The sequence below is a fragment of the Scyliorhinus torazame genome, chromosome 6 (assembly GCF_047496885.1).
Source record: "Scyliorhinus torazame isolate Kashiwa2021f chromosome 6, sScyTor2.1, whole genome shotgun sequence".
Taxonomy (NCBI): Eukaryota; Metazoa; Chordata; class Chondrichthyes; order Carcharhiniformes; family Scyliorhinidae; genus Scyliorhinus; species Scyliorhinus torazame.
In genome coordinates, this window is record NC_092712.1 from 33,773,796 (window position 1) to 33,789,974 (window position 16,179).

The 16,179-nt window shown below is 57.6% G+C and overlaps 1 protein-coding gene across 2 annotated transcripts in view; it reads right to left on the reverse strand.

Annotated features, from left to right (window-relative positions):
* The window catches only part of hhatlb (hedgehog acyltransferase like, b), a 176,516-nt gene that overhangs the window by 71,055 nt on the left and 89,282 nt on the right, over positions 1–16,179 (reverse strand). For both annotated transcript variants that reach the window (XM_072508107.1, XM_072508106.1), the window contains exon 3: positions 13,475–13,542. In XM_072508107.1, coding sequence (XP_072364208.1) covers positions 13,475–13,542 — 68 coding nt within the window. The remainder of the gene's footprint in view (positions 1–13,474; positions 13,543–16,179) is intronic.

The window sequence follows — 16,179 nt, forward strand, 5'->3', positions numbered from 1 at the left end:
CCCCCCTATCACTGACCCCCCCCCTATCACTGACCCCCCCCTATCACTGACCCCCCCCCTATCACTGACCCCCCCCCTATCACTGACCCCCCCCTATCACTTACCCCCCCCTATCACTGACCCCCCCCTATCACTGACCCCCCCCCTATCACTGACCCCCCCCTATCACTGACCCCCCCCTATCACTGACCCCCCCCTATCACTGACCCCCCCCCTATCACTGACCCCCCCCCTATCACTGCCCCCCCCTATCACTGACCCCCCCCTATCACTGACCCCCCCTATCACTGACCCCCCCTATCACTGACCCCCCCCATCACTGACCCCCCCCTATCACTGACCCCCCCAATCACTGACCCCCCTATCACTGACCCCCCCTATCACTGACCTCCCCTATCACTGACCCCCCCCTATCACTGACCCCCCCCTATCACTGACCCCCCCCTATCACTGACCCCCCCTATCACTGACCCCCCCCTATCACTGACCCCCCCTATCACTGACCCCCCTATCACTGACCATCCTATCACTGACCCCCCTATCACTGACCCCCCCTATCACTGACCATCCTATCACTGACCCCCCCTATCACTGACCCCCGTCACTGACCCCCCCTATCACTGACCATCCTATCACTGACCCCCCTCTGACCCCCCATCACTGACCCCCCTATCACTGACCCCCCTATCACTGACCCCCCTATCACTGACCCCCCTATCACTGACCCCCCTATCACTGACCATCCTATCACTGACCCCCCCTATCACTGACCCCCGTCACTGACCCCCCCTATCACTGACCATCCTATCACTGACCCCCCTCTGACCCCCCATCACTGACCCCCCTATCACTGACCCCCCTATCACTGACCCCCCTATCACTGACCCCCCTATCACTGACCCCCCTATCACTGACCCCCCTATCACTGACCATCCTATCACTGACCCCCCTATCACTGACCCCCCTATCACTGACCCCCCCTATCACTGACCATCCTATCACTGACCCCCCTATCACTGACCCCCCCTATCACTTACCATCCTATCACTGACCCCCCCTATCACTGACCATCCTATCACTGACCATCCCATCACTGACCCCCCATCACTGACCCCCCCTATCACTGACCCCCCTATCACTGACCCCCCTATCACTGACCATCCTATCACTGACCCCCCCTATCACTGACCATCCTATCACTGACCCCCCCATCACTGACCCCCCCTATCACTGACGATCCTATCACTGACCCCCCCTATCACTGACCATCCTAACACTGACCCCCCCTATCACTGACCATCCTAACACTGACCATCCTCTCACTGACCCCCCCTATCACTGACCCCCCCTATCACTGACCCCCCCCTATCACTGACCCCCCCATCACTGACCATCCTAACACTGACCATCCTAACACTGACCCCCCCTATCACTGACCCCCCCTATCACTGACCCCCCCCTATCACTGACCCCCCCTATCACTGACCATCCTATCACTGACCCCCCCTATCACTGACCATCCTATCACTGACCCCCCCTATCACTGACCATCCTATCACTGACCCCCCCTATCACTGACCCCCCCTATCACTGACGATCCTATCACTGACCCCTCCTATCACTGACCATCCTAACACTGACCATCCTCTCACTGACCCCCCCTATCACTGACCCCCCCTATCACTGACCCCCCTATCACTGACCCCCCAATCACTGACCCCCCCTATCACTGACCCCCCCTATCACTGACCCCCCTATCACTGACCCCCCATCACTGACCCCCCAATCACTGACCCCCCCTATCACTGACCCCCCCTATCACTGACCCCCCCTATCACTGACCCCCCTATCACTGACCCCCCTATCACTGACCCCCCAATCACTGACCCCCCCTTTCACTGACCCCCCTATCACTGACCCCCCCTATCACTGAGCCCCCTATCACTGACCATCCTATCACTGACCCGCCTATCACTGACCCCCCCTATCACTGACCCCCCAATCACTGACCCCCCCTATCACTGACCCCCCCTATCACTGACCCCCCCTATCACTGACCCGCCTATCACTGACCCCCCTATCACTGACCCCCCAATCACTGACCCCCCCTATCACTGACCCCCCCTATCACTGACCCCCCCCTATCACTGACCCCCCAATCACTGACCCCCCCTATCACTGACCCCCCCTATCACTGACCCCCCCTATCACTGACCCCCCTATCACTGAGCCCCCTATCACTGACCCCCCTATCACTGACCATCCTATCACTGACCCGCCTATCACTGACCATCCTATCACTGACCCGCCTATCACTGACCCCCCTATCACTGACCCCCCCTATCACTGACCCCCCCTATCACTGACCCCCCTATCACTGACCTCCCAATCACTGACCCCCCCTATCACTGACCCCCCTATCACTGACCCCCCCTATCACTGACCCCCCCTATCACTGAGCCCCCTATCACTGAGCCCCCTATCACTGACCATCCTATCACTGACCCCCCTATCACTGACCATCCTATCACTGAGCCCCCTATAACTGACCCCCCCTATCAATGACCCCCCTATCACTGACCCCCCCTATCACTGACCCCCCCTATCACTGACCATCCTATCAGTGACCCCCCCTATCACTGACCCCCCCTGTCACTGACCCCCCTGTCACTGACCCCCCCTGTCACTGACCCCCCCTATCACTGACCCCCCCTATCACTGACCATCCTATCACTGACCCCCCTATCACTGACCCCCCTATCACTGACCATCCTATCACTGACCCCCCTATCACTGACCATCCTATCACGGACCCCCCCTATCACTGATCATCCTATCACTGACCCCCCCTATCACTGACCCCCCTATCACTGACCCCCCCTATCACTAACCCCCCTATCACTGACCATCCTATCACTGACCCCCCTATCACTGACCCCCCTATCACTGACCCCCCCTATCACTGATCATCCTATCACTGACCCCCCTATCACTGACCCCCCTATCACTGACCCCCCCTATCAATGACCCCCCTATCACTGACCATCCTATCACTGACCCCCCTATCACTGACCCCCCCTATCACTGACCCTCCTATCACTGACCCTCCTATCACTGACCCCCCTATCACTGACCCCCCTATCACTGACCATCCTATCACTGACCCCCCTATCACTGACCCCCCTATCACTGACCATCCTATCACTGACCCCCCCTATCACTGACCCCCCTATCACTGACCATCCTATCACTGACCCCCCCCGTATCACTGACCCCCCTATCACTGACCCCCCCTATCACTGACCCCCCCTATCACTGACCCCCCTATCACTGACCCCCCCTATCACTGACCCCCCTATCACTGACCCCCCCTATCACTGACCCCCCTATCACTGACCCCCCTATCACTGACCCCCCTATCACTGACCCCCCTATCACTGACCCCCCTATCACTGACCCCCCTATCACTGACCCCCCTATCACTGACCCCCCCTATCACTGATCATCCTATCACTGACCCCCCTATTACTGACCCCCCATCACTGACCCCCCTATCACTGACCCCCCTATCACTGACCATCCTATCACTGACCCCCCTATCACTGACCCCCCTATCACTGACCCCCCCTATCACTGACCATCCTATCACTGACCCCCCTATTACTGACCCCCCTATCACTGACCCCCCCTATCACTGACCCCCCTATCACTGACCATCCTATCACTGACCACCCTATCACTGACCCCCCTATTACTGACCCCCCTATCACTGACCCCCCCTATCACTAACCCCCCTATCACTGACCATCCTATCACTGACCCCCCTATCACTGACCCCCCTATCACTGACCCCCCCTATCACTGATCATCCTATCACTGACCCCCCTATCACTGACCCCCCTATCACTGACCCCCCCCTATCACTGACCCCCCTATCACTGACCATCCTATCACTGACCCCCCCTATCACTGACCCCCCCTATCACTGACCCTCCTATCACTGACCCTCCTATCACTGACCCCCCTATCACTGACCCCCCTATCACTGACCATCCTATCACTGACCCCCCTATCACTGACCCCCCGATCACTGACCCCCCTATCACTGACCCCCCTATCACTGACCCCCCTATCACTGACCCCCCTATCACTGACCATCCTATCACTGACCATCCTATCACTGACCCCCCCTATCACTGACCCCCCCTATCACTGACCCCCCTATCACTGACCCCCCCTATCACTGACCATCCTATCACTGACCATCCTATCACTGACCCCCCTATCACTGACCATCCTATCACTGACCCCCCTATCACTGACCCCCCTATCACTGACCATCCTATCACTGACCATCCTATCACTGACCCCCCCTATAACTGACCCCCCAATCACTGACCCCCCAATCACTGACCCCCCTATCTCTGACCCCCCTATCACTGACCCCCCCTATCACTGACCATCCTATCACTGACCCCCCTATCAGTGACCATCCTATCACTGACCCCCCCTATCACTGACCCCCCCTATCACTGACCCCCCCTATCACTGACCCCCCCTATCACTGACCCCCCTATCACTGACCCGCCTATCACTGACCCCCCCTATCACTGACCCCTCCTATCACTGACCATCCTATCACTGACCCCCCCTATCACTGACCATCCTATCACTGACCCCCCTATCACTGACCCCTCCTATCACTGACCATCCTATCACTGACCCCCCCTATCACTGACCATCCTATCACTGACCCCCCTATCACTGACCCCCCTATCACTGACCATCCTATCACTGACCATCCTATCACTGACCCTCCTATCACTGACCCTCCTATCACTGACCATCCTATCACTGACCATCCTATCACTGACCATCCTATCACTGACCCCCCTATCACTGACCCCCCCTATCACTGAGCCCCCCTATCACTGACCCCCCCTATCACTGACCATCCTATCACTGCCCCCCCTATCACTGACCCCCCCTATCACTGACCCCCCTATCACTGACCCCCCCAATCACTGACCCCCCTATCACTGACCCCCCCTATCACTGAGCCCCCCTATCACTGACCCCCCTATCACTGACCATCCTATCACTGACCCACCTATCACTGACCCCCCCTATCACTGACCCCCCTATCACTGACCCCCCCTATCACTGAGCCCCCCTATCACTGACCCCCCTATCACTGACCCCCCTATCACTGACCTCCCTATCACTGACCATCCTAACACTGACCATCCTATCACTGACCCCCCAATCACTGACCCCCCTATCACTGACCCCCCCTATCACTGACCCCCCCTATCACTGACCATCCTATCAGTGACCCCCCCTATCACTGACCCCCCCTGTCACTGACCCCCCCTGTCACTGACCCCCCGTCACTGACCCCCCCTATCACTGACCCCCCCTATCACTGACCATCCCATCACTGACCATCCTATCACTGACCCCCCTATCACTGACCCCCCCTATCACTGACCCCCCTATCACTGACCCCCCCTATCACTGACCCTCCTATCACTGACCATCCTATCACTGACCCCCCCTATCACTGACCCCCCTATCACTGACCCCCCTATCACTGACCCCCCTATCACTGACCCCCCTATCACTGACCATCCTATCACTGACCCCCCTATCACTGACCCCCCTATCACTGACCCCCCCTATCACTGACCATCCTATCACTGACCCCCCTATCACTGACCCCCCCTATTACTGACCCCCCCTATCACTGACCATCCTATCACTGACCCCCCCTATCACTGACCATCCTATCACTGACCATCCCATCACTGACCCCCATCACTGACCCCCATCACTGACCCCCCCTATCACTGACCCTCCTATCACTGACCCTCCTATCACTGACCCCCCTATCACTGACCCCCCTATCACTGACCATCCTATCACTGACCCCCCTATCACTGACCCCCCTATCACTGACCATCCTATCACTGACCCCCCCTATTACTGACCCCCCTATCACTGACCATCCTATCACTGACCCCCCCCCTATCACTGACCCCCCTATCACTGACCCCCCCTATCACTGACCCCCCCTATCACTGACCCCCCTATCACTGACCCCCCCTATCACTGACCCCCCTATCACTGACCCCCCCTATCACTGACCCCCCTATCACTGACCCCCCTATCACTGACCCCCCTATCACTGACCCCCCTATCACTGACCCCCCTATCACTGACCATCCTATCACTGACCCCCCTATCACTGACCCCCCTATCACTGACCCCCCCTATCACTGATCATCCTATCACTGACCCCCCTATTACTGACCCCCCATCACTGACCCCCCTATCACTGACCCCCCTATCACTGACCATCCTATCACTGACCCCCCTATCACTGACCCCCCTATCACTGACCCCCCCTATCACTGACCATCCTATCACTGACCCCCCTATTACTGACCCCCCTATCACTGACCCCCCCTATCACTGACCCCCCTATCACTGACCATCCTATCACTGACCATCCTATCACTGACCCCCCTATTACTGACCCCCCTATCACTGACCCCCCCTATCACTAACCCCCCTATCACTGACCATCCTATCACTGACCCCCCTATCACTGACCCCCCTATCACTGACCCCCCCTATCACTGATCATCCTATCACTGACCCCCCTATCACTGACCCCCCTATCACTGACCCCCCCTATCACTGACCCCCCTATCACTGACCATCCTATCACTGACCCCCCCTATCACTGACCCCCCCTATCACTGACCCTCCTATCACTGACCCTCCTATCACTGACCCCCCTATCACTGACCCCCCTATCACTGACCATCCGATCACTGACCCCCCTATCACTGACCCCCCGATCACTGACCCCCCTATCACTGACCACCCTATCACTGACCCCCCTATCACTGACCCCCCTATCACTGACCATCCTATCACTGACCATCCTATCACTGACCCCCCCTATCACTGACCCCCCCTATCACTGACCCCCCTATCACTGACCCCCCCTATCACTGACCATCCTATCACTGACCATCCTATCACTGACCCCCCTATCACTGACCATCCTATCACTGACCCCCCTATCACTGACCCCCCTATCACTGACCATCCTATCACTGACCATCCTATCACTGACCCCCCCTATAACTGACCCCCCAATCACTGACCCCCCAATCACTGACCCCCCTATCTCTGACCCCCCTATCACTGACCCCCCCTATCACTGACCATCCTATCACTGACCCCCCTATCAGTGACCATCCTATCACTGACCCCCCCTATCACTGACCCCCCCTATCACTGACCCCCCCTATCACTGACCCCCCCTATCACTGACCCCCCTATCACTGACCCGCCTATCACTGACCCCCCCTATCACTGACCCCTCCTATCACTGACCATCCTATCACTGACCCCCCCTATCACTGACCATCCTATCACTGACCCCCCTATCACTGACCCCTCCTATCACTGACCATCCTATCACTGACCCCCCCTATCACTGACCATTCTATCACTGACCCCCCTATCACTGACCCCCCTATCACTGACCATCCTATCACTGACCATCCTATCACTGACCCTCCTATCACTGACCCTCCTATCACTGACCATCCTATCACTGACCATCCTATCACTGACCATCCTATCACTGACCCCCCTATCACTGACCCCCCCTATCACTGAGCCCCCCTATCACTGACCCCCCCTATCACTGACCATCCTATCACTGCCCCCCCTATCACTGACCCCCCCTATCACTGACCCCCCTATCACTGACCCCCCCAATCACTGACCCCCCTATCACTGACCCCCCCTATCACTGAGCCCCCCTATCACTGACCCCCCTATCACTGACCATCCTATCACTGACCCACCTATCACTGACCCCCCCTATCACTGACCCCCCTATCACTGACCCCCCCTATCACTGAGCCCCCCTATCACTGACCCCCCTATCACTGACCCCCCTATCACTGACCTCCCTATCACTGACCATCCTAACACTGACCATCCTATCACTGACCCCCCAATCACTGACCCCCCTATCACTGACCCCCCCTATCACTGACCCCCCCTATCACTGACCATCCTATCAGTGACCCCCCCTATCACTGACCCCCCCTGTCACTGACCCCCCCTGTCACTGACCCCCCGTCACTGACCCCCCCTATCACTGACCCCCCCTATCACTGACCATCCCATCACTGACCATCCTATCACTGACCCCCCTATCACTGACCCCCCCTATCACTGACCCCCCTATCACTGACCCCCCCTATCACTGACCCTCCTATCACTGACCATCCTATCACTGACCCCCCCTATCACTGACCCCCCTATCACTGACCCCCCTATCACTGACCCCCCTATCACTGACCCCCCTATCACTGACCCCCCTATCACTGACCATCCTATCACTGACCCCCCTATCACTGACCCCCCTATCACTGACCCCCCCTATCACTGACCATCCTATCACTGACCCCCCTATCACTGACCCCCCCTATTACTGACCCCCCCTATCACTGACCATCCTATCACTGACCCCCCCTATCACTGACCATCCTATCACTGACCATCCCATCACTGACCCCCATCACTGACCCCCATCACTGACCCCCCCTATCACTGACCCCCCTATCACTGACCCCCCTATCACTGACCATCCTATCACTGACCCCCCCTATCACTGACCATCCTATCACTGACCCCCCCATCACTGACCCCCCCTATCACTGACGATCCTATCACTGACCCCCCCTATCACTGACCATCCTAACACTGACCCCCCCTATCACTGACCATCCTAACACTGACCCCCCCTATCACTGACCATCCTAACACTGACCATCCTTTCACTGACCCCCCCTATCACTGACCCCCCCTATCACTGACCCCCCCTATCACTGACCATCCTAACACTGACCATCCTCTCACTGACCCCCCCTCTCACTGACCCCCCCTATCACTGACCCCCCCCTATCACTGACCCCCCCTATCACTGACCATCCTATCACTGACCCCCCCTATCACTGACCATCCTATCACTGACCCCCCCTATCACTGACCATCCTATCACTGACCCCCCCTATCACTGACCCCCCCTATCACTGACGATCCTATCACTGACCCCCCCTATCACTGACCATCCTATCACTGACCCGCCCTATCACTGACCCCCCCTATCACTGACCCCCCTATCACTGACCATCCTATCACTGACCCCCCCTATCACTGACCATCCTATCACTGACCATCCTATCACTGACCCCCCCTATCACTGACCCCCCAATCACTGACCCCCCTATCACTGACCCCCCCTATCACTGAGCCCCCCTATCACTGACCCCCCCTATCACTGACCCCCCCTAACACTGACCATCCTATCACTGACCCCCCCTATCACTGACCCCCCCTATCACTGACCCCCGTCACTGACCCCCCTATCACTGACCCCCCTATCACTGACCATCCTATCACTGACCCCCCCTATCACTGACCCCCCTATCACTGACCATCCTATCACTGACCCCCTATCACTGACCATCCTATCACTGACCCCCCTATCACTGACCATCCTATCACTGACCCCCCCTATCACTGACCATGCTATCACTGACCCCCCTATCACTGACCATCCTATCACGGACCCCCCCAATCACTGATCATCCTATCACTGACCCCCCCTATCACTGACCATCCTATCACTGACCCCCCTATCACTGACCATCCTATCACGGACCATCCTATCACTGACCCCCCCAATCACTGATCATCCTATCACTGACCCCCCCTATCACTGACCACCCTATCACTGACCTCCCTATCACTGACCCCCCCATCACTGACCCCCCTATCACTGACCCCCCCTATCACTGACCCCCCTATCACTGACCCCCCCTATCACTGACCCCCCTATCACTGACCCCCCATCACTGACCCCCCCTATCACTGACCCCCCCTATCACTGACCCCCCCTATCACTGACCCCCCTATCACTGACCATCCTATCACTGACCCCCCCTATCACTGACCCCCCTATCACTGACCCCCCCTATCACTGACCCCCCTATCACTGACCATCCTATCACTGACCATCCTATCACTGACCCCCCCTATCACTGACCATCCTATCACTGACCCCCCCTATCACTGACCCCCCTATCACTGACCCCCCTATCACTGACCCCCCCTATCACTGACCCCCCTATCACTGACCCCCCTATCACTGACCCCCCTATCACTGACCCCCCCTATCACTGACCCCCCCTATCACTGACCCCCCCTATCACTGACCATCCTATCACTGACCCCCCTATCACTGACCACCCTATCACTGACCCCCCTATCACTGACCCCCCCTATCACTGACCATCCTAACACTGACCCCCCTATCACTGACCCCCCTATCACTGACCCCCCTATCACTGACCCCCCTATCACTGACCCCCCTATCACTGACCCCCCCTATCACTGACCCCCCTATCACTGACCATCCTATCACTGACCCCCCTATCACTGACCCCCCTATCACTGACCCTCCTATCACTGACCCCCCTATCACTGACCCCCCTATCACTGACCCCCCCTATCACTGACCATCCTATCACTGACCCCCCTATTACTGACCCCCCTATCACTGACCCCCCCTATCACTGACCATCCTATCACTGACCATCCTATCACTGACCCCCCCTATCACTGACGATCCTATCACTGACCATCCTATCACTGACCCCCCCTATCACTGACCCCCCTATTACTGACCCCCTATCACTGACCCCCCCTATTACTGACCCCCCTATCACTGACCCCCCCTATCACTGACCCCCCTATCACTGACCATCCTATCACTGACCCCCCTATGACTGACCCCCCTATCACTGACCCCCCTATCACTGACCCCCCCTATCACTGATCATCCTATCACTGACCCCCCTATCACTGACCCCCCCTATCACTGACCCCCCTATCACTGACCATCCTATCACTGACCATCCTATCACTGACCCCCCCTATCACTGACCCTCCTATCACTGACCCTCCTATCACTGACCCCCCCTATCACTGACCCCCCCTATCACTGACCATCCTATCACTGACCATCTTATCACTGACCCCCCTATCACTGACCATCCTATCACTGACCCCCCTATCACTGACCCCCCTATCACTGACCATCCTATCACTGACCATCCTATCACTGACCCCCCCTATCACTGACCCCCCAATCACTGACCCCCCCTATCACTGACCCCCCTATCTCTGACCCCCCTATCACTGACCCCCCCTATCACTGACCATCCTATCACTGACCCCCCCTATCACTGACCCCCCCTATCACTGACCATCCTATCACTGACCCTCCTATCACTGACCCCCCTATCACTGACCCCCCCTATCACTGACCCCCCTATCACTGACCCCCCTATCACTGACCCGCCTATCACTGACCCCCCCTATCACTGACCATCCTATCACTGACCCCCCTATCACTGACCCCTCCTATCACTGACCATCCTATCACTGACCCCCCCTATCACTGACCATCCTATCACTGACCCCCCTATCACTGACCCCTCCTATCACTGACCATCCTATCACTGACCCCCCCTATCACTGACCATCCTATCACTGACCCCCCTATCACTGACCCCCCTATCACTGACCCTCCTATCACTAACCCCCCTATCACTGACCCCCCTATCACTGACCCCCCTATCACTGACCATCCTATCACTGACCCCCCCTATCACTGACCATCCTATCACTGACCCCCCCTACCACTGACCCCCCTATCACTGACCCCCCTATCACTGACCCCTCTATCACTGACCCCCCTATCACTGACCATCCTATCACTGACCCCCCCTATCACTGACCATCCTATCACTGACCCCCCCTATCACTGACCCCCCTATCACTGACCCCCCTATCACTGACCCCCCTATCACTGACCCCCCTATCACTGACCCCCCCTATCACTGACCATCCTTTCACTGACCCCCCTATCACTGACCCCCCTATCACTGACCCCCCCATCACTGACCATCCTATCACTGGCAAAACAGTTTCATGTAAACTTTCTCTTGGATTGTTTTTGTGAATATCTGAAATTTATGGTTCCTGGTTTTGCTCCTCTCCCTAAACCCTCCCCAACGTACTGCCCCCCCTCTGCAATTTACTGCCCTTCTCCCTAATACTTCTCCTATTGGAGTTACGCAGAATGAGATGTGATTTCACTCAAATATATAAGGTAACCCAGCACAGGCTGTGGACTGAACCGGAGATGCTCCTACTTGGTACCATCACTGGGTGATGAATATCGATGCACAACAATTGCCGAGTTGGGAAAAGGGACTTCAGCAACTTGTTCTGTCTCGCCATCTGCTGGCGAGGGCCTGCAACCGCTCTGTGACAGTTGACGTAGCAAAGCTGATAAAGCAATGGGGCAGAAGTGATCAACACAGAAGAGTGGGATTTAAAAAAAAATCATGACAGCTAAGCCTTGGGTTCAGGACTGGCCCTGAATCAGATAGCTTAACCTTCCATTCGCTGTAACTGATGTTATTAGAAATGAAATAAGATGATGAGAAGGAGAAAGAGAGAAAGTGCAGAGTGAGGATTAAAGGGGAGAATTAGCAGCTGTACACGACTGGATGTTGAGGAAAACAATGGGAGTGCTGTGTAAGCAGACCTGGAGCACAGACAAGTACCTCGTCCTAAAAACGCCACACTCCGTCACTTCTTGTGTTGCTTTGATATTGTCACATGTACCGAAGTACAGTGAAAGTATTTTTCTGCGGCCGAGGGAACGTACACAGTACCAATTTCCAGGTACTTCCAGCACCTTATTGGAAGCTGGGTGTCAACATTAAACTGAGACTAGTTTTAGCCAAATGTGCAATTCTACAAAATCCAACTCAGGAGAGGGAGATAGGAGCAAGAGTGGCCATTCTGCCCATCAAGCCTTCTCCACCATTCAGACAGATCATCCAGCTAGATACCATTTTGCCAAACTCCCCCCATATCCAAACAGATGTAAGATGAATGCAATTGGCCATTTTTCCAGATACACTTTTCGATTCTACAGAATCAGTTTATCATTACTGGTTGCTCCAGGCCCTTCGCTCCTTCCCAATTTCTCATCCCCACGACCCTCCCCGAGATCTCTCCACGCTCCTGTGATTCCGGCCTCCGGCCTCTTGCGCCTCCTCGATTTGAATCACTACGCTGATGGCGATCGTACCTTTAGCTGCTGGCCCTCAGCTCTGGGATGGCCTCCCGACAGATCTCTCTCCAAACTGCCCACCTCCATCGTGCATCAAGCCCCTTTCTCAGGTCAACGGCCAGTCAACCCCTTTACAATTCGAGCCTGGTGCCTATGACCCAGTCAACCCGACACTCGGGATCAGTGATGCAGCGTCACAAAATCCCGTTACTCCATTCAGGGACTTACCATTTTCCGGCCGATATATGACCATCCTTGTTTGACACTGGGCTCAAAGCTCTGTCGGCTCATGTTCTCTGTGAGTAACAATAATAAATTCAACATAGCAAACGAATACAGACTGCAATGCAAACCTTTCCCGAAAGGATTGGCATTTCCCAGAAAAAGCACTTTCGTTCTGTCCATTCTATAGCCAACCCAGGCCAGCTGGGAGCCCCTTCACTGCCCCCTCATCCTACACCCTCCCCCTCACAGCCCCCTCATCCTACACCCTCCCCCACATCCTACACCCTCCCCCTCACTGCCCCCTCATCCTACACCCTCCCCCTCACAGCCCCCTCATCCTACACCCTCCCCCTCACAGCCCCCTCATCCTACACCATCCCCCTCACTGCCTCCTCATCCTACACCCTCCCCCTCACAGCCCCCTCATCCTACACCATCCCCCTCACTGCCTCCTCATCCTACACCCTCCCCCTCATCCTACACCCTCCCCTTCACTGCCCCCTCATCCTACACCCTCCCCCTCATCCTACACCCTCCCCTTCACTGCCCCCTCATCCTACACCCTCCCCCTCATCCTACACCCTCCCCCTCACTGCCTCCTCATCCTACACCCTCCCCCTCACTGCCCCCTCATCCTACACCCTCCCCCTCACAGCCCACTCATCCTACACCCTCCCCCTCACTGCCCCCTCTTCCTACACCCTCCCCCTCACTGCCTCCTCATCCTACACCCTCCCCCTCACAGCCCCCTCATCCTACACCCTCCCCCTCACTGCCCCCTCATCCTACAGCCTCCCCCTCATCCTACACCCTCCCCCTCACAGCCCACTCATCCTACACCTTCCCCCTCACTGCCTCCTCATCCTACACCCTCCCCCTCATCCTACACCCTCCCCCTCACAGCCCCCTCATCGCCTCCTCATCCTACACCCTCCCCTTCACTGCCCCCTCATCCTACACCCTCCCCCTCATCCTACACCCTCCCCCTCACTGCCCCCTCATCCTACACCCTCCCCCTCATCCTACACCCTCCCCCTCACTGCCCCCTCATCCTACACCCTCCCCCTCATCCTACACCCTCCCCCTCACAGCCCACTCATCCTACACCTTCCCCCTCACTGCCTCCTCATCCTACACCCTCCCCCTCATCCTACACCCTCCCCCTCACAGCCCCCTCATCGCCTCCTCATCCTACACCCTCCCCTTCACTGCCCCCTCATCCTACACCCTCCCCCTCATCCTACACCCTCCCCCTCACTGCCCCCTCATCCTACACCCTCCCCCTCATCCTACACCTTCCCCCTCACAGCCCCCTCATCCTACACCCTCCCCCTCATCCTACACCCTCCCCCTCATCCTACACCCTCGCCCTCACAGCCTCCTCATCCTACACCCTCCCCCTCATCCTACACCCTCCCCCTCACAGCCCCCTCATCCTACCCCTCCCCCTCACTGCCCCCTCATCCTACACCCTCCCCCTCACTGCCCCCTCGTCCTACACCCTCCCCCTCACAGCCCACTCATCCTACACCCTCCCCCTCACTGCCCCCTCATCCTACACCCTCCCCCTCACAGCCCCCTCATCCTACACCCTCCCCCTCATCCTACACCCTCCCCCTCACAGCCCACTCATCCTACACCCTCCCCCTCATCCTACACCCTCCCCCTCACTGCCTCCTCATCCTACACCCTCTCCCTCATCCTACACCCTCCCCCTCACTGCCTCCTCATCCTACACCCTCCCCCTCACTGCCCCCTCATCCTAAACCCTCCCCCTCACTGCCCCCTCATCCTAAACCCTCCCCCTCACTGCCTCCTCATCCTACACTCTCCCCCTCACAGCCCCCTCATCCTACACCCTCCCCCTCACTGCCTCCTCAACCTACACACCCTCACACTGCCCCCTCATCCTACACTCTCCCCCTCACAGCCTCCTCATCCTACACACCCTCACACTGCCCCCTCATCCTACACTCTCCCCCTCACTGCCCCTTCATCCTACACCCTCCCCCTCACTGCCTCCTCATCCTACACACCCTCACACTGCCCCCTCATCCTACACTCTCCCCCTCACAGCCTCCTCATCCTACACACCCTCACACTGCCCCCTCATCCTACACTCTCCCCCTCACTGACTCCTCATCCTACATCCTCCCCCTCACAGCCCCCTCATCCTACACCCTCCCCCTCACTGCCTCCTCATCCTACACCCTCCCCCTCACAGCCCCATCATCCTACACCCACCCCCTCACTGCCTCCTCATCCTACAGCCTCCCCCTCATCCTACACCCTCCCCCTCATCCTACACCCTCCCCCTCACTGCCTCCTCATCCTACACCCTCCCCCTCACTGCCTCCTCATCCTACACCCTCCCACTCACTGCCCCCTCATCCTCCACCCTCCCCTTCACTTCCCCCTCATCCTACACCCTCCCCCTCACTACCCCCTTGTCCTACACCCTCCCCCTCACTACCCCCTTGTCCTACACCCTCCCCCTCACTGCCCCCTCATCCTCCACCCTCCCCTTCACTTCCCCCTCATCCTACACCCTCCCCCTCACTGCCCCCTCACCCTCCACCCTCCCCTTCACTGCCCCCTCATCCTACACCCTCCCCCTCACAGCCCCCTCATCCTACACCCTCCCCCTCATCCTACATCCTCCCCCTCACTGCCCCCTCATCCTACACCCTCCCCCTCACTGCCTCCTC